Source organism: Macrotis lagotis, chromosome 2 (assembly GCF_037893015.1).
Source record: "Macrotis lagotis isolate mMagLag1 chromosome 2, bilby.v1.9.chrom.fasta, whole genome shotgun sequence".
Lineage (NCBI taxonomy): Eukaryota > Metazoa > Chordata > Mammalia > Peramelemorphia > Peramelidae > Macrotis > Macrotis lagotis.
Window position 1 is genome coordinate 196,430,212 of NC_133659.1, and position 23,936 is coordinate 196,454,147.

General features: G+C 38.2%; 1 protein-coding gene across 1 annotated transcript in view; it reads right to left on the minus strand.

Moving 5' to 3' along the window:
• The window catches only part of EFTUD2 (elongation factor Tu GTP binding domain containing 2), a 38,854-nt gene that overhangs the window by 13,591 nt on the left and 1,327 nt on the right, over positions 1-23,936 (minus strand). The window contains exons 2-11 of the mRNA XM_074224338.1: positions 22,969-23,077; positions 18,583-18,748; positions 15,162-15,240; positions 13,443-13,518; positions 12,853-12,918; positions 12,029-12,064; positions 9,432-9,522; positions 6,788-6,870; positions 5,938-6,104; positions 1,979-2,103 (exon numbers count right to left, since the gene is read on the minus strand). Coding sequence (XP_074080439.1) covers positions 1,979-2,103; positions 5,938-6,104; positions 6,788-6,870; positions 9,432-9,522; positions 12,029-12,064; positions 12,853-12,918; positions 13,443-13,518; positions 15,162-15,240; positions 18,583-18,748; positions 22,969-23,073 — 994 coding nt within the window. The 5' untranslated portion in view covers positions 23,074-23,077. The remainder of the gene's footprint in view (positions 1-1,978; positions 2,104-5,937; positions 6,105-6,787; positions 6,871-9,431; positions 9,523-12,028; positions 12,065-12,852; positions 12,919-13,442; positions 13,519-15,161; positions 15,241-18,582; positions 18,749-22,968; positions 23,078-23,936) is intronic.

A 23,936-nucleotide genomic window follows, 5' to 3' on the forward strand; every position in this document is an offset into this window, starting at 1 on the left:
TAGTCACAAGATATCTTGGAAGTCATCCTTAAACTTCCTTCCCCTCCTGTCACCCCCATTTAGTTCTAGTCATCAAGTTCTGTTGATTCTCCCCCCAGAATGTTTTAGAGATCTTTTCCATCTAAGACTATTCTATTTCCAAAAACATTTGCTCACATTTGCATCACACTTAATTCTCTTACAACTGGACCACTGCCCTAGGTTGCTATCAAGTATCCAGCCTCTTCCCCTCACACCTTTATGTCTGAATCTCACAGATGTTAATCCTATCCCCTTCCTGCCAGTTTCACTTGTATTTATATATATATCTCCTGTATTTATCTATAATTAGTTCATGTCCTCCAATAGATTGTCAGTTTTCCTTTTTGTATTGGTCCCTCACTTCAATTCCATTCTGTACATCTAGAATCTTCCATGCCTTCCCATGGCCTGCAGGAGACTGTTCCATCTCCTCAGCCTGATACTTAAGCCTGCATTTGACCCTGCTAATCATCTACAGAAGTCTGTCCCCACCACACTGGTTTAGTCATTGTTACCTGCACATTCCTAGCTCCAGGCTTCTTCTACACACCTAGAATATCCTCCCTGGTCTAAACCTGTCCAAGTCCTTCAACTTCTTCCAAGTCCAACCCAAACTCAACTTGTGGGCTTACTTCCTCCTCTGAACTCTTGGGTCACTTTGTGGCCCAAGCTATTACTCCTGATAGCATGGATTTGACTCTTAGCCTTCTGTTGTTCGAATTATAAGTCTTCCCTTGTACTTAAGTCCTCTCTCCCTCATACATCTCCAAATTTCCCGAGGGCTGGAGTGTGTCTTTCATGTCTTCTCTCTCCTCTCTCTCTCTAAATCTTCAAAGCCTAGATCACAACTATTGCTACAAATATGTTCACGGATACTAAATGCTGCTGATGGATTCTCCTGTGCTTTCTAATTCCTGCACCAACACTGAGCAATAGGATAGAAATTTGTCTCTTTTACATCTCTAAGACTTTCAACTAGTAGTTACTTCATACAGCTACATAATAGTTGCAGAAAGGATTCCCATGATTTTGCTTCATATTATCTATGCACGACCATAATAGGTTTTTGTATCTACACTAGCAGGTCCCAGTCTGTTATTAGCTTCACACCTAGTCAGTCTAAGCTTGAAAAGTCCTTTTGAAAATCTGGTCTAATGTTCCTCTTCCTTTCTTTTTTCAGCTCTCAGAAATAGGTACTTACTAAGGTGTAATAATAAAAGTGGTTGTACAAAGTCAACTGTTCAGACCAACAGTCTGTAAAATACTCTCTCCACCAATCTAAGGGGAAGTGGGTTCATTCTTCTTTTTTTAATTTTTAATTAAAAATTTTTTTATTTTAAGTGGGCTCATTCTTAGAGCATTTATTCCTAATCCTATTCTTTCACAAGAATAAAGAGGTAAATATTGAAGATAAATATTGAGAAGCTAAGGGGACCAGAGAGGCTTGAATAAAAAAGTTACAGGGGCTCTCAATTTGGAAGCTGAGGAAGGAGATCCTGAGAAGCCAAGAAACCCATATAATAGTTCAACTAAGCACATATACAGACAGAATGAGGATTATACATAACCGCTGCAAATCTAATACAGAATCCTTCTAACCAGCTCTCTCAAAACCCTTGGCAAATTGAATTCAACTGTTAGAAAGGCAAATGATAATATACTGATGCTCCACATCTAAATAATGTGCCTCAAAGTACTTTATTGGTTTAAGACTTCAGGGTGTGCACTATACCAGGAAAATTTTCATCTTAAAGAGTTTATTCACTTATTTCCTCATCTTTTTCCTTTCATTTATACATTCAAAATACACTTGACTCCAAGAAGTGACCCAAGGAAGGAAAAAGTATTCAAAATGAAAGTAGAAGTCAGGGAAAAAACCTCCCTCTGGCAGGATACCATGATTCCATCCCCTCAGAGTATGAAACACAGTTGAAGTTAAAAAAGAAAGGTAACTTACCAAAAGTGTCAGCATAGATCTTGGCAAAGGAGCCCAGTGTAAAGCAGATGCTGTATTGGGAGCTGGAAAAACAGACATTGCCCAGAAGCGGAGAGAGGATCAGGTTCTCATCAGTGGAATACATGCTGAAACAGAGATGGCCACAAAAAAGAATGAAAAACGGCATGGACCCTTAGATAATAGGATAGTACTGACACATGGCATGTAGCTGTGTTGGGGACAGTATCATCACACGATCCAATCACCTAAATGTGTTTATATAATAGATTCTGCATAGTCAAGAGCTGAGTCTAAGAGAGAGAGAGAGAGAGAGATATAATGAATTGTTTCCTAACTCTCATTAATAAGCTGACTTTTCAGAGTCAGTAATGTTATAAATAATCTTGGAAAAAGTTAACTGCACAAGGCTGACCAGGCCAAAGACTGGGATTCTACAGCACAGAAAGAGTACAATATTGTGTGCCACAATACAAATGAATTTTAGAGAAATGGCAATTACCCTAATATACTTATTTACTAATGCAAACATGTCTTCCTTGTGGTTTATCATTGGCTGAAAAATTCTCCCTATTATTATTTTTTAATACCCTGAATCTTAAGAGGGTCTATTTTTCTTTGGATCCACAAACTTTAAGATGATGTAGGGGCATCTAGGTGGTGCAGTGGATAGAGCACTGGCTCTGGAGTAAAGAAGACCTGAGTTCAAATCCAGCCTTAGACACTTAATAATTGCTTAGTTGTATGACCTTCAGCAAGTCACTTAACCCCATTGTTTTAAATTAGAAAAAAAAAAGATGATACGAGTTTAGGCTTATGCAGCTCTCCTTGCTATATCCTAATGTAGAATCATAGAGTTGGAAGGAATCTTGGAATTGGTTGGAGTAGAGATAATCCAAAACCCTCATTTAAAGATGAGGAAACTGAGGTTCAGTGGAATTTACAGACTGTCCAACATTATATAATAAGTAGCAGAATAGAGATTTGAATCTAGGTTTTGTCTGCAAAATCCAGAGTACCCCTATTTGAACAGAGTTTCTCACCAATTTACTTAAAACCAGGTAGTGCCATATCTTCCTCTTCTATTAAAATGAAAACTTCCTTTCTTCCCTGTGTTGTTAATTGGGCAAAGTACAATTTTATCTAAAGACTTTCTCTGGTCCCTTGCCAATTCAATCAGACACTAAGTCCTAATAGTCTATTAATTCTTCCTGCATCCCTTTGCCACTACCCTAGTACAGATCTTAATACCATTCTATACTTGAAGTTTTGTCCCCACAAAATTTTCCACTTGCCCTCTCTCTGCACACCAACCTGTTCTTCACAATACTGCCAGACCAACCAACCCAAAATTATATCTGCTCAAAATCCACCAGAAGTCCTCTCTTCTATACTAAGTAAACTTTAAACTGTTAGACTAGCTAACCCTCTGATTTTGGCACCATGCTAATTTCCCAGTCTTATCTCAGAATGATGAAGTTTTGCACTTTATATCAATTATGTCAACTGTGCAGTCATAACAAAGCAATCCTTCTTTTTCTAGATAATTGATTCTCTATTCCACTGATCATACTGGCTGTTTCAAACCTTCTCTTCTCTCCTCAAATCCCCCACAACAACCACTTCTCCCACCTTTTTAGTTTAGAATCTTTCCTTCTACTTCATAAAGTAAAACATTAAGGCAATTAGCAGAAAGCTCTCTTCTCTCCTTTTCCTAATCACTCATCCTGCTGATATCATCCCCAACTATGTCCTCCTTCACTAACATGATGAAGAGGTGATTGTTCTTGACAAGACTAGCCCCTCTCCACAGGCCCTCCATTCTCTCTCCAGCACACTGTGTTATCATACCTACTTTAATTTTTAATTTCTCCTTATTTATTGATTCCTTTGTTATTATTTACAACTCCTTACCCTTCAAAAACCCTCACCAGATTCTGCCCTCCCACTAGTTCTTATCCCATTTCTCTAACCTTCTTAAAAAAATCCAACTGGTGACATGTATGTCTCCTCTCTTCAGAACTCTGCAATCTGACTTTTGATCTATCACTCAACTAAAATTTTGCTCTCCATATTTACCAAGGACCTTTAAGTTATTGAAATCTAATAGCTGCTTCTGAGTTCTCCCTCTTGAGTTCTCTGCAATATCTGACACTTTCTGCTTTCTTCTCTACAACATTTCTTTCTCTTGGTTCTTCTCCTATCTGTGTGAATGTTACTTCTCAATTTGCTTTGCTAATTCAACTTCCATATCATGTCTCCTAACTGGGGGTGGGGGTGTATGCCTCAAGGCTCTGACTGGACCCATCTCCTTTCTCTTTATACTCCATTTACCTCTAAAACCAAACTAATCCATTTGAAATTTAAAGCTCTTCATATGCTTTTCCATATTATTCCCCTTCACCTGCTCTATGATCCATCCAGAAGAGGTTAGCTATGTTGCATCTCTAGTCTTGATCTCTTTGAGCTGGTTGTCCTCATGCCTGGAATGCTTTCTTAGAATCTCTAGCTTCCTTTGAGACCCAGTCATGTTCTATAGGAGGCCATTCTGGGTTCCCTCAGCTGCTAGACCAGCCTCCCCATTCAATATTACCTTCTATATATTCAGGATTCATCTTCTTGTAAACTCCTATGAATGTACAGAGTATCTCCCCTGGACCTGCTTTTGCCTCCTTCTCCCCTTCTCTCATACTTCATCCCAGTCACAGTGGCCCCCAGGATTTCCTGAGCTTCACAATCTTCTGGGTCTCTTCCCAGGTGCCATCTCTATATTGGAATCACAAGCATCCTCCTCCTATCCAAAGCTTGGCATGTGCCATCTCCTTCTGGACTCCTGTCCTGGTATCCTTAGTTGGGGATGCTTAAACCCTCCTCAAAAATCCATGCATGTACTAATTGATTAATGCTGCAGTCCCCCCCTCCCCCAAGGAGAATGGTGACTTGTTAGAGGGTAGGTCTGCTCATGTTTTGTCTCTGTAATCCCAGTACTTGGCACAAAGGAAGGGCTTAATTTAATAAAAGCTTGAATTATGTTGCTTCAATAGCTATAAGACAGGAGAAGTAAAGAGAGACAAACTATATCATAAGGCAACAAAAACTATAAGAGTTACAAGAAATCATCCTGGGGGCCGAGAAGCCAAAAGATGCCTCAAAACAGTTGTATATGTTGCTCTCAATTCAGTGGATTTCCCTTTATGGGAAAAAGGACCTACAAAGAGATTTCAGTGGCTGCTTTATGGAAGCCCAAGCCTGACTGAGACCTCCCAAGATTGTTCAGGCCATTCCTATGCTTTCCCACAAGGTGGCACCAGCCCCACTGAGCATGACAGTGGTAGCAGGAGCTGACATTTCCATGGATTCCCAGGATTTCATTGAAGTCTCACAACTATGCTGGGAGTTCAGTGTTATTACTATTCCCAAATTACAGATTAGAAAACAGGTAACAATTAAATGACTTGCCCCAGGATCACTCATCCATTCAGTGTCAAAGGCACGCTCCAAACCTAGTCTTTCCTGACTGGGAATAATCATTTATTAATTAGCAGGGACAACAAGACCAAGTTTATGGTTCAATCCTTCTTCTATATGGCCACAGCCTTGATCTCATTAGAAAGATATCTCAGCACATACACCCTGTCAATGGTGGATCAGCAGCAGTATCTTTGTCTATGTCAAACACACGCAGTTATTAAGCCCCACCAATCCCTAGTCTTCTCTTATTGAGACCAAATTATCCTTGATGCTTCAAACTACCTGAGCAGCTTTGAGCAGTCACTTCTTCATTTTAGGCCTCTTTCTCATATGATGTCCTTTACAGCCCTAGGTCTCTGACCTTCAGAAACTATTCCTTGAGATCTCACCAATTTACCTCCTTTCAATCCTCCCAAACCACAACTTCAGGCCCTAAAAAAAAAAATCAATAGCACTAAAGGGAAGTACACTCCAAATGATCTACCCCATACCTGATTAATCCATTGACCTCATCCACAATGTGGCGCAGTTTATAATAGGCATCTGTTGGAGGAAGTTTTAGCTCTAGGATGAGCCGGTCAATCTTGTTGATGCACACAGTGACAGCCAGTCTCTCCTGTACTGCATGCTTGATCAGTCGCTCAGTGTTCAGCATCACCTAAGGAACAGGGAATGGAGGAGAAGCCACAAAAACTACAGCAGTTACCAAGTGCTCTATCTTTTAAGATGGGCAAAGCAGGAAAGAGGTTTGGTACAGTAGACAAGCTCCTTTACTTCTCGGACATGAGGTAAAATTAGCCAAAAGAAAATACTATTTGTGCCATGTAAACCTGAAAGCAGTATAGAAATGCTAGTTTTTGTTATTATTATGATTAGAGAAAGAAGGATTATCTGGCCAGGAACAGTAACTTCCCCTATTGGCCATTTTATTTGGCAAACCTTAAACTCATCCCCAATCATCATATTTGTTCACAGCAGAGCTTTCTAAATTCTACCACTGATTCAATAAAATCATTAACTTGGAGCAAATATTTTAATTCTATTTATATCTACCCTCCCTCTAGATTACAATGTTATCTTATTTATTTCCTAAATCATTTGAGTTCCACTGGTTCTCAGTCTCACTAAGGAAAAGGAGGATTATACCTCTTCTAAGAACTGATGCTGAATTTGATTTACCATCCTTAAATCAGAGCAATACCAGAATTTAATCACACAACTATCTTAAATTAATCAATATAACTTCTAAATTCTTCCCCTTTGCTCTGGGAATTATGAGCAAATACAAAGGAAGAGAGTTAAAACAATATTGTCCAAGATCTCACAAAAGCAAATGCTTACCCCTTCAGCTGCATCAATGAAAAGCACTACCCCATCAGAGATGCGTAAGCCAGCTGTTACCTCATCAGAAAAATTCACATGTCCTGAAAAAAGCAAACACGCAGAAAGGGCAGTTCATGGGTACATGATTAAGCACTGGTATTCTTATCTGTCTGCAATGGCTCAAATGAAGTACCTGGTCCTCTTCCTTCTGGACACCTACTATAATTATAGACAATCTCAAGACCTATAACTACTCTTTACCTTCTCACAACCTAAAGTTTCCCACAATTCTTGAAATCCCATTAATAAGATAAAATAACTTAATCCTCTTCTATAGAAAGCCTTGTTAGATAAGAACAGGGAGCACTCTATATATCTATTTAACTAATAGGTACTGACTGACTCTAGAAAGGTAATAAAACTGTGTGAAAAGGCATTATGATGAAGCTGAAAATACCTAAGTCCAAGACTCTATGCCTTGCTTTCCCTCTAAGTTAATGTTTGACCTTCAGAAAGTTACTACCCCCTTGGGCCTTATTTGTCTCATCAATAATTTGGAAATTGGATTAGATTTTTTCCTAAAGTCCTTTTTTTGCTTCTGAAAACCATATTTTCTATAACAAGCATATTTTCTTGGACCAGGAGGTGTCAAGGGAACTCAGGAGAAAGGCAGGAGCAGGAGGGGTTTCCTAAGAAGCAAAGAGCACTAGTGGTCTGGGGATAGGAGAGGAGAACTCTAAAGTGCAGAAAGTAGAGGAAGGTTGAGTCCCCCAAAATGCCTCAACAATTATGATCTAGGGATACCTGAGATCAAGAGGGAAAACCTACTAAGCAAGTCATGGCTTCCTTCAATCATATGGCACTGGAACAGAAAGCAAGGGATATGGGATACCTGGAATTGGTCAGTCAGCACTAATGGAGCTTTGTTTGCTATTATAACATGTTTGTTATTACATTACATAATTTACATTTATTTTCATTCCCAGGTAAAAGGGATTTAAAGCATGATAGATGCCCACTAAAACTGCTCTCTCCAGAAATTATTAATAATCTTATAGTTGCCAAATCCAATGGCTTGTTCTCAACACACTGCCTCTCACCTCTCTGCAGCCTTTGACACTGTTAATCACTCTTCTCTCTAGATTTTCAGAATGCCATTATATCCTGGTTTTGCTCTTACTTACCTGACGTTTTTCTCTCGTTTTTTAAAATCGTTTTTGCTGGATCCTTCTCCAGATCATACCCCCTAAACCATAGGTGTTCCTCAGAATTTTGTCTGGACTCTCTTCTTTTCTAACTCTATACTACTTCGCTCAGTGATATCATCAGCTTCTATGTTTAATTTCATCTCAAGGTTGATGATTCTCAAATCCATTCATCTTGCCCCAATATTTCTGATCTCAGATTTCTTGAACTGAATGTCCAGTAGACATCTTTAACATACTATGTCCAAAACAGAATCTATTATATTTCCCCCTAAACTCTCCCATCCTTCCTTCCCTATCCCTGTAGAAGCTAACACCATTCTAGCAGTCCCTCAGTCTCTTAATCTAGGAGCTGTCCTAGATTCTTCAATATCCTGCTACCCCCTCAGTCCCTATATCCAAAGAGTTGCCGAAGGCCTATAAATTTCACCTTCACAACATCTCTCAAATGTCCCCTTCTTGGGGAGGCTAGGTAGCACAATGGATAGAGCACCGGCCCTGGAGTCAGGAGTACCACAGTTCAAATCCGGCCTCAGACACTTAATAATTACCTAGCTGTTTGGCCTTGGGTAAGCTACTTAACCCCATTGCCTTGCAAAAACTAAAAAACTAAAAATAAAAAAATAAAAAAAAGTCCCCTTCTCCTTTGGACACTTCAACCAACTCCAGTACAGGCCCTTATCTCATGCTTTAATTACTGCAATGGATTGCTGTAGTGTCTGCCTATCTCAAATCCTACCGACTACAATCCATCCTCCAATCAGCCATCAGATTTTCCTAAAACACGAGTCTAAACTTGTTACCTCCTTACTCAGGAAACTCCAGTGACTCCTATTGACTCCAGAAGCAAATACAAAATGTTCTGTTTAGCATTCAAAGCTCTTCACAACAGCACCTTCTTACTTTCCCAAGTTTCCTCACAGCTTACTCCTGACATGTACTCCTTGATTCAATAACATTGGTCTCCTGGTTGTTCCATGAACAGATACTTCATTTCTAGGATCCAGGAATTCTCTCTAGCTGTCCCCCATGCTTGAAATGCTCCCTCCTTTGCTTTGACTACAGACCTCCCTGATTTTGTTTAAGTCTCAACTAGAATCCCACCTTGTACAAAAAGCCTTCTCCAATGCCTCTTTAATTCTTGTGCCTACTCTCTGTTAATTACTTCCTATTTATCCTTTATTTAACTTGCTTTGTATATTTGTATATTGTTTCTCCCATTAGACTGTAAGTTTCCTGAGGGCAGGAATTGTTTTTTGCCTCCTTTTGTATCCCCAGAACTTAGCACAGCACTTGGTATATAGTAGATATTTAATAAATGCTTACTGATTAACACCCAAACAGGCACTGCTCTACTATAAAAATTGTGAGTATAAAGGGAAAGCATGAAGTAGTTCAGATGTTAAAAAGTTAAGGAATGACATATTAGTCACCCCTGCAGACACATGTGCACTCACCTGGTGTGTCCATGATATTGAAGAGGTAAGACTTTCCCTTGGTATCTGGCAGGACCACTGTCACTGGAGTACTTTTGATGCCAACACCCCTCTGGAAAGGATAAAGTTAGAAAGCAAGATCTAAACATAAGATAATATTGAAGTTGGGGTCATTCTGTTGCAGAGATCTTGCCAATTAAAGATGAACTGATAACCCGATTATCTCCCTGAGAAACCCCTCTCTCACACACACATAATTCTGATCTTGATAAATTATTTTTTCCTTTCTTTTCAATGAGGTGGGGATTCTGTTCTAAATCTGGAATAGTGAAGAGAGATGGAAGGTAGTTAGGAAGACCATGCAAAACTTAATAGAGAACTCTCTTTTAACTCTAATATGGGTGTTAAATGTATTAATCTAGTGTGAGTGAAAAAAATCAATGACAAGTTAAAAACAATTCTATTTAGGGGTAGTTTTAATTTTAGATTTTAAAATTTTTGTTCCTTTTGTTTCAAAAATTGGGGAACAGAAAAAATTTAACAGAAAACCAATAAATAGAATCAGGCATACAGACATGTACACATGTTTATCTATACTCATATGTGTTTAGATTCTGAGAGGGGCAGAAGAGCATAGTGGACAGACTGCTGGGCTGGGTTCAAATCTGCCTCTGAAACTTCCTAGGGATGAGACTCTCATTAATCCTTATGTGCTTCAGGTAAATCTATGGTATTTATCTATTAAATCATATTCTTTATAATCTATGTGGGTTGAGAGAGGTCCTATAATAGGAATTCTCTACAACTGAGAAAAATCAATCAATAAACATTTAATGAGCATGGACTATGTGCCAGATCCTGTCTCGCAGGCTTGCAGTGGAGGTGAGGGGTTGTCACAAAGACAACTAAAATTGTTCCAGCCCTTTTGGAGCCTACATTCTATGAGGGGAACCACTTGTATAGCTATCAACAATTAATACAAAGCAATTTTAGATATGGGGCACTAGAATCAGGAGAGGTTTCCTGTAGGAAGTGGTGCTAATGAGGAGGAAGGACATTTCAAATTTGAGGGACCAAACCTGAGCAATAAATCTAAAAAGGCAGGTGGAGGCAGACTGCAGAGTTTTTAATATCAAACAAAAGAGTTTTTATTTTACCCTAGAAGCAAGAGGCAGTCATTGGAGCTCTGGAGCAGGGGTGACATGGTCAGGTGTGTGCTTTATGTCACTCTGGCAGCTGAGTGGAAGACAAATGAGAGACTCAAGACTAAAAGGCTACTCCAATAGTCCAGGGAAGAGGTGATGACAACCTGAATCAGGCTATGAGTGTTGGAAAGGGCACAGATTGTGATGATACAAAATGACAGGATGTGGTGAGAAGCAGGGATGAAGGTGAAGAACTCAGGCTTCATTTTACAGATAAAAAAACCTAAAGACCAGAGAGTGGGCTTCAGGTGGTCAAGTGACCTGGGTCACACCACTACTACCAAGTGTATGAAGTAGAATCTGAACTTGGGTCTTTCAAACTTCAAGCCCATGACTCAATCCACACCACACAATCTTATAAAATAAAGCAAATGGTTGTGATAAAAATGTCTTGCAAACTGTAAGGCACCGGAAAAATGTGAGCTACGTATGTATGTGTGTATACAAACAGGAGAGTTCTATGAACTGTTCATAAGGAAGAAAGAGGAAGAGAAGATTGAAAGCACGGATGTAACTTAGATCAATGTATAACATGGAAACAATGCAAAGACTAACAGACTGCCTTCTGTGGGGAGGGGGTGAGAAGCGAGATTACAAAAAATTGTAAAACTCGAAAATAAATAATTTTTAAAAAAAAATAAAGCATGGATGACAGAGAATACATGCCCCAATGACTCACACCACTCTTAAAAGAGCTACATACAAGGACAGAACACTTGTGTAAGAGAAGAGAAAGCAAGATTTGGAGCTACAAAGCCTGGGCTCAAATTCTCCGGCTGAAACAAATCACCTGTACCTGTCTCCTCATCTGTAAAATGAAGCCAAGCAATGGTTTTTTTTTTTGCCATAAGCATTTTATGCTAAACGTTGATGATATAAATACAAGCAAAATTAAAGAGAATTCCTGTCCTCAAGGAGCTCACATTCTAATAGTGGGGAAGAAATGAAAGAGAACCAGATTTGCCAGGCAATTCTTAGGAGAAAATGGAAAAATACAATAAAGTATTTTGTTATTTTTCTACAAATATGTAAGCTATTATTATGACTAAATATCTATATGCTACATACTTTGCAGAGTCACATCTTTATCTTACATTCTTTTACTGTATTCTAATTTTGGAACTGAACTGAATTTCTGCAACTATAAGCACAGACTAAGAAACTGTCTCTTGCTAATGGCTCTACAGGCCATATCAAATTCAATCAGAGATGGTTTGCCTTAAAATCTGACTTCCCACTCTATCCTAAACTGAATTTTGGTGCCACAAGGAGTCTAAAATCCTCAGAGGAAATGAAGGGGTGCTGTAAGTTACTCCATGTGGTCGTCATTCATCCTCATTCCTAATCTGGCAGCAGCTGGATCCAGCAAAGTGTTACGAAGGAATAGGAGTTGGTCTTCCTAGACACACTTACCTCTTGCTCAGTGAACAGGATATCTGTGTAGCAGAGCTGAAAAAAATAAAGGGCTCTCATTGTTATCATTATCTAGATTCAAATTCCTTGTCCTGATAAACAACATCCTAATCTTCACAGTACTATAAGCAAGAAAAGGTACTGTAACTGTAGGAGGAACCACAGTTAAAAATCAGGCATTTAAGAGTGTCTATCCAATTAGAGACAGTCACTGGATTGTGAAGTACACTAGAGAATAAGGGGTAAAATCTGGTTTAGTTGGGTGGATAAAATCACTCAAACCCCATAAAGGACCCTTAGGGGGTGAAGAGGGTAGAACAGTCTTCTCAGAAAGCCTGCATATCAGAACAGTCAACTGTTATTTCCCAAATTCAATTGCCAATAGGTTCCATGTCATTCACCCTGGTCTCCAGGACAGGAACTAAGAATTCCTAATATTAAATATTTTCAAAAACAATTTCCTGCCAACATTCACCACAGTGAGACTTCTAGCTACTACTGCCCTCACTGAGAGGTATTTAGATTTACAATGAAAACAAGCCCCAACTGTTTAGCAGTAGACTTGTTTCTAATAAGAAGGGATAAAGTCAGGGCAGAAGATATATCCCAGGGTAAAAATAGACTGCCAAGACTTGGCAAGTGAATACTGTTTATACTCAAATTAGAGTTCCCACCACCCTCAACAGAACCAATAAATACAAAGCAGCATCTGGTAGTTTCCATCTATTTATAATGCAAAAGAGGGGTGGGAGGTGAAGGAAGAAGATGAATAGAGAGAAGTCAGGATTCAACCTGAATCACCTACAATAGGTAGCTCAACTTACATCTTGGTCATAACGCTTTCTAATTTCCGGGTGAGTCTGCTCTATTAAGCAATCTACAAAACAAGTCTGCAAAGGAAGAGAAAATGAAATCTGTCAATTACATTGGGAAGGGTACAACATCAAATTACTTTTTTTTTTAACCCCAAAGTAATTAAGGAAAGACTAAGAGGAATGATAAGAGGAAAAAAGGCAGGACTAAGGGAGAGAGCATTGTTAACAATGAAGTCAGATTTCAGTTTCCAAATGAAATAAGATGAATTGTCTCTCAGACAGATATTCCCTAAGAATTGAAAATAAATAAATATCAGAGTAAGGCAGTCAGTCAGCTAAAAGCTCGATTTCTTTTCTTCTCTCAAGCTGTAGACATAGGGCTTAGGAAGGCAAGTGACTTATAAACCCAAGTGACTTATAAACAGACTCTGCTGTTGAGACAAGAAAGTTGGCCACTCATAGTATGACTACACAGCAAGGGCAGATTCTCTGAAATCAGCAAACTAACTTAATAACACCTAACTCATTTCATTCAATTTTCAGGGATAAACAATTAATGAAAATAAAGAATTCCATAGCTATTACAGGTCTTTCCTTACTTTGCCATGGTGGAGATGTCCACAAAGGGTCACATTTCTGATCAGCTCCGAGTTGTCCATCAAGTCTGCCAAGAAGCTGAAAGAAAGAACAGCTGATTTCAAATGGCCTCAAGTGAGGAAGTTATACTTCTTGAATTATTTGAGGAACCCCAAATACCCAATATTATACATATTTCAATTTCATAACATCTGGAAAAGAGTCCTAAAGCAAAACAAGATTTTCTATTTGTGACTTTAAAAATCTGAAAGTCTGTGATAATGAAAATATAAGTATTACTCATATCTACAGAGACACTGTGATACACAGAATAGAATGACTCACTAGTAAAGTCACTTAAACAGCAAGACTACACCTGGAAATGCATGCCTTGGAAAATTACTCTCTCTATATAATGACATGTTATATATACTATATTTTACAATGATAAAGTAATTATTTTCAATTGATTTACTATTTTTCTATTTTACATCCAAATGAGCATTGTCAACTTCAAAACAGTCATCTTAGGAAGCTACAGAGTTACTCCTATTGAAATCTTCTTTGGAATTTGTCATTTGGAATCATCAACTGAATTAGGTCACAAGCTGCTCAAGAAAACTGGTTTCTTTACTTCATAATTATAACTCATTCATGACCCAGAATGTTGTGAGGCAATCTGAGCATCAGACTAGGTTCCAGATGTCTGAACCTTGAATTTGTTCAACGGAGAGAACATCTAATGATTACACTAACTAGACCAATATGGAAGGGCAATGGTGCACCTTATGGTCTGTCTTACAGAGAAGCCTGGAGCGATGGGAGGTTAAGGAACCAGCCCTTGCATTTTGCAGATCCTGAGGCTGCTTCTCTATCCACTGTAATCCACTGTAGCTCTAAGTTCCTTTTGACTATTTTCAAAAGTTAAATCTACCCATCAAGAATGAAGATTTGTTATCACTGAAAATAATGAAAGATTATGTTGCAAGAAAAATCAGAAACCAATCCCAAGTGAATATTGCAAAATCACTGAGAATGACTCCAAAGGAGAGATAGGAGGAAGCACCCTCCCACCACCTTCCATCTCACTCCCTACTCCTTTATAGAGGTGGAAGGTCTATGAGTATAGAACCCTGCATTTATTTTGATATTTTTTGTTTTAATTTTTTTCTTTAAAAAATATCTTTTGTAATATAGGATGATTCTCTAAGAAGGAGAATACAAGGGAAAATTTAAGGTATATAAAAAACATGAAAAGACATTTTTTTTTAAAAGTGACAGTTTCTGAAGACAATTCCAAAGAAGAAATTCTAAAAATGTTTGAGCAATGGCAATTATCAGTGCAATTCAAGTTTAGCCTCAATTACATTTCATAGAGAAGGTATATTCAAAAGTAAGATGCATTTTTTAGTCTGGCTCAGTGTTCTGAGTACATTTCCATCAACTGATGCTGTCCCCATTCAATCCAAAACAAGGTTGCTGTTGGGATCCTACAATCATGTTATTTAACACATCAACAATTAATAGCAATTCATTCTGTTTCAAAGGATCTTTTACACTACCACAATAAAAGGCTAAAAACATGGGAATAGCAAATCAACCAGCACACTCTTAACCAGAGTTTGATTTCCCAGCAGACAGCCCAAATTTTGCTCTCACAACCCACCTATATAACACCCTACCTTGACAAGAGGCCATTCCCAAACTATTTATGAAGAGGAGGTGAAAACTTTGCTACTTACTCCATCTCATATACAGTGACAGGTAATGTTTGTTCCATAAGAGAGAATTTCTTGGTTTTTACTGGTTTAATAATTGGCTCTGAGAAAGAAATATAACAAATAAGGTTCATGTTCAGGCATATACACCAATATATTTCATGCTCTAGAGAAGGGGCTCTTACTACCTGGGTTTCATACTAGCCACCTATCAAAATATTTTTTATAAGTTTATGAATAGGGGGTGGCTAGGTGGTGCAGTGGATAGAGCACCAGCCTTGGAGTCAGGAGTACCTGAGTTCAAATCCAGCCTCAGACACTTAATAATTACCTAGCCGTGTGGACTTGGACAAGCCACTTAACTCCATTGCCTTGCAAAATCTTTAAAAAAAAAAAAGAAATAAAAGTTTATGAACAGGGGTGGCTAGGTGGCGCAGGGGACAGAGTACCGACCCTGGAGTCAGGAGTACCTGAGTTCAAATCCAGCCTCAGACACTTAATAATTTCCTAGTTGTGTGGCCTTGGGCAAGCCAGTTAACCCCATTGCCTTGCAAAAGCTAAAAAAAGAAATATATTTGATAACTGTATTTCTCTATTACTGGTTTCTTCTTATATTTTATTGTTTTATCTTAAGCATTTGAAAACATCCCCAGGCTTCGTCAGACTGGTGTCAAGGGAGTCCCTGACACAATAAAGGTCAAAATAAAGATCCCCTGCTTTAGAGAATCACTCCCAAAGAGGAAAAATTCAGCCACAGGAAGAGCAGAGGGTCACTTTGCCTTTTGGGCTATTCAGACCTGTGATTTCAAAAAGGCAGGAGCATCTGGATAAGGAACTCCCCCCACCAACAGAGGCAGACCACATCTGTTCTTTGACTACTCAGCTGAGAGGGATAGAGACTTTACCAGGATCACACAACCAATCTGTGTCAGATATAAGACGAACTCAGATCATCCACCTATCTCTAAGGCCAGTTTTCTAAGCACTATCTTGTCCTACTCTACCAATTCAATAAAGATGAAGGGAGCAACTTCTACTACTTGCAAGGCACCATACAAAGTAAATAAAATAACACTAGTGGAGAGCACACACTCTTGTGGAAGAGATAAGAAGAATACACAAAGAATTCTGATCTAAATCATGACGTACTTTAGAATAGGATAAGTGCACAGGAACGTATAAACAATCAATGATCTAAGGATGGAGAGACCATACCAATGGATGTTTAGAAAAAGAGAAAGAGGATAAAGGAACTGAATTTTGATTTCAATTAATTGATGGGGAGAGATGGGAGGGAAGAGAAAAGCCGCTGGATGGGAAATTTTAGTCAGAGGGAATTTTAGAGTTCTAAGCAATATGAAGTCAGAGATGTAGCCATCCTGGGACATGTACTGGAGTAGGATCTAGCTAAAGGTTATAGGAGCTGAGGCCAAAGAATCATGTCCAATGCTCACCCTCTTTCTGTGGCAAAGTAGCATAATGGATAGAGCCAGCTTCAGAGTTTGTCTCATGAACAGAGTATTCACCTTTTAAGTATCAACCAGCTGAGGACAAAAGGAACCTCACAGGTTCCCCCCTCCACCCCATTCTGATCAGTGGAGGATGGAATTGAGTGGGAAGAAGCTTGTGGCTGAAACCAATCAGGAGGCTGCTACAATTGTCCAGACTCAGGTGATGAAGGACTGCACCAGGTGGTGGCAGAGTTAGAAGAGGTCATTGATAAGATCTTCCAATAGACTGGTAACACTGGATATGGGAGATGAGAGAGGAGTTGAGGATGACATCGAGGATATAAGCCTGAGTGTGCCCTCAACAGTAACTAGAGACATTAAGAAGAAGGGAAGGTTTGAGGGAAAGAGGAGTTCTATTTTGGAGGTGCTAATATGTCTATAGGACACAGCACTGAAGATGTCCATAAACAGGTGGAGGTGCAAGTCTGAAAGTCAACAGATGTTGGGGCTGAATCTGAAAATCATCAGCACAGATGACAATTGAAACCATGGGAGTTGGTAAGATCACTAAGTGAAATAGTATTGAGGGAAAAGAAGAGAGGAAAAAGAATAGAATCCCAAGGAACACCTACAATTAGTAAGTATGATTTGGATGAAGATATAACAGAGGAAACTGAAAAGGAACAATCAAGTTAGGAAGAAAATCAAGGAAAAGACATAATAGATTGTGTCAAAGGCTGCAGAAAGGTCAAGAAGGATGTTTACAATAAAGGTCATTGGAGAGGAGGTAGAATCAAGATAGTAAAGTAGAGGAAGCATTCCAGCAGAACTCTTCCAATATTCCCCTCCAAACAACTTAAAAATAATGGGTCAAATTGAATTCTGGAGTAACATAGCCAACAAGAGGTCAGAGTGAAACATTTTTTCACCCTAAAACAACTTAGGAGGTCAGAAGGAGACACCTGTGATACTGGGGAGAGGGCTAGTCCTGAGTGCAGGCAGCAGCAACTTTGAGAGCTCTCAGCCTAGTAATAGGATTGAACAACTGCACAGAAAGAGAATACAGGAACATGTTAAACACAAATGTGTATATACAATATTCACCTGACTGTTAGCCTTTGAGGGGGGGGGGGGGTGGGAAGGAAGGGTAGAAGGAAATTATGCAACTTAAAAATATGCATATGCATGTAGATGAATGTTGAAAAACTTTCTTAACACGTAACTGGAAAAATAAAATATCAGCTGGAAAAAAAAAAAGATTACAATGGGCACAGAACAGATGATATTTGTTTGGCAACTGCAATGCCTATTACTCAGTTCTGGCTAACAGTTCCAGGATCAGGAGAAGTGCTTGCAGTTGCTAAGGAGCAAAGGTTCTGGTGGCTGCATGGGTAAGAACTTTTTGGGTAAGAACCAGAGTGCAGACCAGGAAAGCAGTGACATATCTCTCTTCACATTATATCACCTTGGAAACACCAAAAACTAGCTGTAAAAGCTCCAGAACTATCTGTGAAATCAGAAGGGCAAAAAAGCCTGAAGCTTGGGGCAGCATTCACTTTCCTTTCCCCACTAGGTAAACAGAGCCAACTTTAACATAAATTTCAACGTTAAGGAATAGGTTAGGAAAAATGAGCAAACAACCAAAAGAACTTGAATATAAAAATGAGAAAAGATCATTAGATTTGGACATTAGTGACTCTGGAGAGAGCTTCTGGTTGAATGATGAAGATGCAAGTCAAATTAAAGAGTTAAGAAGTAAGAGGAAAGGAAGAGAAGATATGAGTCTAACATCCCCTCTAAAACAGGTATAGCAGGTAGTATTATCCTTATTCTATAAATAAGAAAGATAAGATTCAGAGAGTGAGTAAAATTTTAAGTATCCAGGCTTGGAGATGTTGAACCTCAGATCTCTCTGATGCCAAGTGCAGAACTCTTTCCACTACACTAAGTTGCCTTGGTAACCCAGGGCTTAGACCAGGACCACAGTGACTTACCTGTGAGAGGTTGAGTGTCTTCTTCCTGCACAATTGTCTCTACCTCAGGTCCATAAACCTCCTCAGCGGTTGGGTAGTATTTCTTGTCCTCATGCAACACCACCTCCATCCCAGGGTGATCATCATCATGGTCTCCTATGTCATCATCATCATCATCATCATCCATCTGAAAACAAGAGGGAATGAATGAGATTACAAATGGGCAGCACTTTTTTTTATTCAATAAAGAGGAGTAAATAATAAGGGAGGATAAGTTTTTTACTTAAAAAAAAGATAAAGTGATTTCATGCGCTTTATTAATCCTTGTATGGGCTGGTTAGCTCAGTTAGTTAGAAGAAGGGTCCTAATGAAGCCATGTGGCAGTTTCCCACCCTATGAAAGCCAGTTACTGTATTTCCCCCATATAAAAAAATGGGGGTCTAAAACCTGGGAGCATCTTATACAGTAGTTGGAGATTTTTTTACCTGCATTTCCTACTTTTTTCATGCTTGATGTCTTTGCACTCGTTGTTTCACATTTGTTACTGGTATATTAGGTTATGGTTTGCTGCATTCTGCCCAGAAATGGCTCAGAAAAAATTTCTGTACAGTGCTAAATTCAAGTAAAAAGTGATCCAGCTTGCAAAAGTGAAGGGAAATCATGCTGCTGAACATAAGTTTAGTCCCCCCCAACTGAGAAAACAACCAGAGACTGGCTACAGGAAGAATAAACCCTACTGAAAACGCCATGGCAGAAGAAGGTCATGAGAGGCAAGTCAGCAAAATGGCCTGATTTAGAGAAGAAATTGGAGATATGGATTGAAGAGCAAAGGGCAATTGGATTTCCTGTTTCCACAAAGACACATGAGACAAGAATTGCTAATAAAAAAGAAGTTACTGATTTCAAAGAAGGATACAATTAGTGCTCCAGGTTCATGAAATGGAATGGACTAAGATGTGTACATACACCAGACTTGCCCAAAAGATGCCTCAGAGCTATGAGCAGAAGGTCCTTGAATTTCATTATGAATAAAACTTGCAACAACTTTATGTAATACATTTTCTTTCTAATTTTGGGCCCCAAAATTAAAGTGGTTCTTATATATGGGAGCATTTTACACTTAGGGAAATATAGTAACTACAAAGACAAAAAAAGAAATTCCATGTTTAACCCTACCCAGATAGCAATAAACAATGTTTATTACTGGTCACAAGAGGGAATGGCTAAATTAAAGAGAAAGAAACAGAAAGTATTCATGGAAAAATAATCCACAGCATATCCTATTGACAATCAGTAGCATTATGGGGATCTCATAGGACATTATTTTGAATTCTTTGTTCCTACTGGAAAGACTGTCTATCCTATATTCCTATCTGAGATTCACAAGACAGGAAAAAAAAAGGACAGGAAAAAAAGACAGGAAATAACTATAGTTCCACTCCAAATCCTTCCTTTATTGAAATTATTAGTCAAAGAAAGCATCAGTCTTCCAGTGATATTAATGTAAATTCACTCTCACTCACTCCACATATCCAATCCATTGCCAAATTTTGCCTTTTCTACCTCTACACAATCTATCATATTCATGACCTTCTCTCTGCTCACAAGACCATTCCTCTGGTTCAGACCATCATCTCTTGCCTGAACTACAATGATAGCCTTCTAATTGATCTTCCTGTCTCAAGTTTTTCCCCACTTCAATTCATCCTCCCTTCAGGAAGATTTCTTACTAAATTAACTTCAGTCAGTTATGACGTTGTATCAGGTTTCCCAATTTCATGTCAAGACAATTTTTAGCATTCATTTTTACAAGATTTTGAATTCCAAATTTTTCTCCCTATCTCCCCTTCCCACTTCCTAAAATGGTAGGTAGCATGATATAGGCTATAAAACATTCTAGAAGGCAAAGTAGCTAGGATTACAACCAAGAATGATCTACTCAGCAAAATTGAGTGTAATCCTTCAGGGGGAAAAAAATAGATATTTAATGAAACAGAGAACTTCCAAAGCATGCAAAAGCTGACTAGAAAATTTGACATTCAAACACAACACTAAAGAGAAGCATAAAAAGGTAAACATTAAAGAGTAATCAAAAGGAATTTAATAAAGTTAAACTTTATTTTCCTAAATGGGAAGATGATGCATGTAAGTCTTAATAACTTTATCATTATTAGGGCAATTGGAAGGAGTTTACAAAGACAGGGGGCAATGGGTATGTATCAATTATCTTATGATGTGCTCCTTCCAACCAAGGGGTGAGGAGGAATGTACTGGAAGAAGAGGGAAGGAAGAAGTAGAATGGAGGAAATTTTCTCAGATAAAAGAGATTTACAAGGAAGAACTTTTACAGTGGAGGAGGCAATAAGGGGTATGGTAGGGGTGGCAGGCAATGTTTGAATCTTAGTCTCATCTGAATTGTTTCAAAGATGGCAGAACATCTATACACATTCAATTGTGAATAGAAATAATAACTTACCCCATAGGGAAATAGGAGGATAGGAGGGGGACAAGGATAAGAAAAAGGGAAGAGAATTATAAAGGGGAGGTAAGGTTAAGGGAGGCAGTGGTAATAAGCAAGATAGACTTATGAGGAGGGACAGAATAAAGAGAGAGAGGCGAAGAAATAGAAGAAAATGGAATCGAAGGAAATAAGTATAAATAAGCTAGTGTATAAATGTGAACTGGATGCTTACCCATAAAACAAGCAAATAGCAAAATGGATTAGAAATTAGAAACCAACAATATGCTGCTAATAAGAGACACACTTGAAACAGAAAGTCAGAGATAGAGTTAAATTAAAGGACTGAAGCAGAACCTAACATGCTTTAGATGAAGGAAAGAGGCAGGAAAAGAAATCATCTCAAACAAAGCAAAAATAAAACTAATTAAAAGAGATAACCAGGGAAACTACATTTTGCTAAAAGGTACCATAGACAAATGCAGTGATATCAAAAATGTTTATAAGTTTCTCTTATAAAGGGTCTCATTTCTCAAATATATAGAGAACTGACTCAAAGTTATGAAAATAAAGACCATTTCCTAATTGACAAAGGGTTAAAGGATAAAAACAGGGAGTTTTCAGAGGAAATCAAAGCTATCTATATTCATATGAAAAAATCCTCTAAAATGTCTTGATTACAGAAATGCAAATGAAAACAACTCTGAGGTTCCATGTCACACTTATCAGAAATGATAAATGCTGGAGGGAATGGGGAAAAATCAGCACACATTTGAGTGGAATATTCCCCAATAAAATTTTCTTAGGGTTAATATTCCTAGTGAAGTCCTCTCAGGGTTAAGAAATATTAAAGAACAAACTTGGGACGGCTAGGTGGCATAGTGGATAAAGCACGGGCCTTGGAGTCAGGAGTACCTGGGTTCAAATCCGGTCTCAGACACTTAATAATTACCTAGCTGTGTGGCCTTGGGCAAGCCACTTAACCCCATTTGCCTCGCAAAAAACCTAAAACAAAACAAAACAAAAAAAAGAACAAACTATTATTCTTAAACTATTTCCAGAAGAAAGCCCCTTGTATTCCAAACAAGTGGCTCACTCTTCTAACTTAGGATAAAACTATTTTTACTGAGAGAACAGTAGACTATTCCAATGGGAAAACCTTGCATTCCAAAGAAGCTCATAAGCCTCCTCTTGTTTGATGATAAATACTGAATGGGAGAATAGACTCTTCCTAGACCTTTCATTCCAAGGCAAGTTACATTACTTCAGTAAGATAGTTTTAGTCCTGAAGGTTATTCTCACCATCTAGATGGTATGGTACTATTTTATAAAAACATTTCATTCTTTTCTTTGTTGCTGGGGTAGTTTTCATAAGTAGAACGTAACTCTGAAATTTTTCTTTTTTTTTTTTAATATGACTAAAAGAAATAGGTTTTACATGATTTCAAATGTACAACTGACATAATATTGCTGGTGGGATGGATGAAAAAATCTGGAACTCAAAATTTGAAAAAAAGTAAATCAAATTCCAAAATATTACTCTTCCTGAAAAATTTTCAACAAAAATCACTGAGAAGGATGGAAGAAAGGATAAAATAAAAGTACTTCACATTCTCTATCCTGGCAGCTAAGGTAGCACAGTGAAGAAAATACTAAGCCTGAAGTCAGGAAGACCTGTGTCCAAAGACTAAGATACTGGTGTCTCACACACTAAGCTGTGTGACTCTGGGTAAGTTATGTGACCTGCCTACTTCAGTTTCCTCATCTATAAAATGGATGGTAACAGCACCTCCCTCCCATGGGCAGTGTGAGGATAAAATGAGATAATAGTTATAAAATGCTTTGCAAACCTTCTATGTAAAATGCCAGCTATTACTCTCAGGGATAAAAAGTTTCATAGTTCCCTATCCTGAAAAAAAAAATTAAGCTTTATTTTAAAGTAGCCTTACCTCATCAAGATCTTTGGCTTCTCTACCCAATTCATCATCATCTTCATCGGAATCTAACGCCGGTCCAATATAATTCCCAAACTCATCGTAGAGGTCTGTATCCATGATGCTAAATATCCATGGGGGGAAAAATATGAGTGATCTCTAGGCAAGCAAAGAATAAAAAGGCATTATGTGTTCCCACTCCTGTCTTTAAACTAGTATCCATTTCAGGAACATTTACCTGGAAAGGTTTATTTTTTTGCCCCTCCCTAGTTCTGTTATGCTAGCTGTCAAGCAAAATAAACTCACCATATTATATGTTCCTTGATGACTAATTAATAAAGCACTATTGCTCCTACAGTGTAGTTTTCCACTCCAAGAAACACTGAGTATTTACTATTTTCCAAGACAAATTTTGCATAAACCCTGTGAGATTTAAACTGATTCCCTAAGAATTTTTATATTTTCAAAATACTTTCAAGATGTTTCCTCTTTAATCAAACTTGTAAGCTCTATGGACAAGAATTGACTCATTTATTCTCTGTATTTCTCCAGCAAACAAAGGGTCTTCCTGACAGAAAATACTTATTATACAGTTCTTGAATTGTATTTACTGTCAGTGTTGGTTAGTTTACAAAACTCCTCTTTGAGACAAAGGATGGTTGGATGGATAACAAAGGAATATTTGGAAGTGTAAAAACAAAAGTTATCAACAAATTTTAAATTAAACATTTGCTGAATCACTTTGAATGAAGGCATGAATATGCCTGTGCTTCCCTTACTAAGCTTCTACTACAGTGCCCCAATGTGTAACACTGGTTCTATAACTCAATCCTAGCAGAACTATATTAGCTTAGGCAGGACCTAGCCAAGCTATAAAAATTTCTTGTACTAAACACAGTTCAGGGATTAGATTAACTAAATATTTATCACCAGAAAGTATGTCATATAGTAAATCATTAAACAGTGACCTGGAGTTTTTTTCT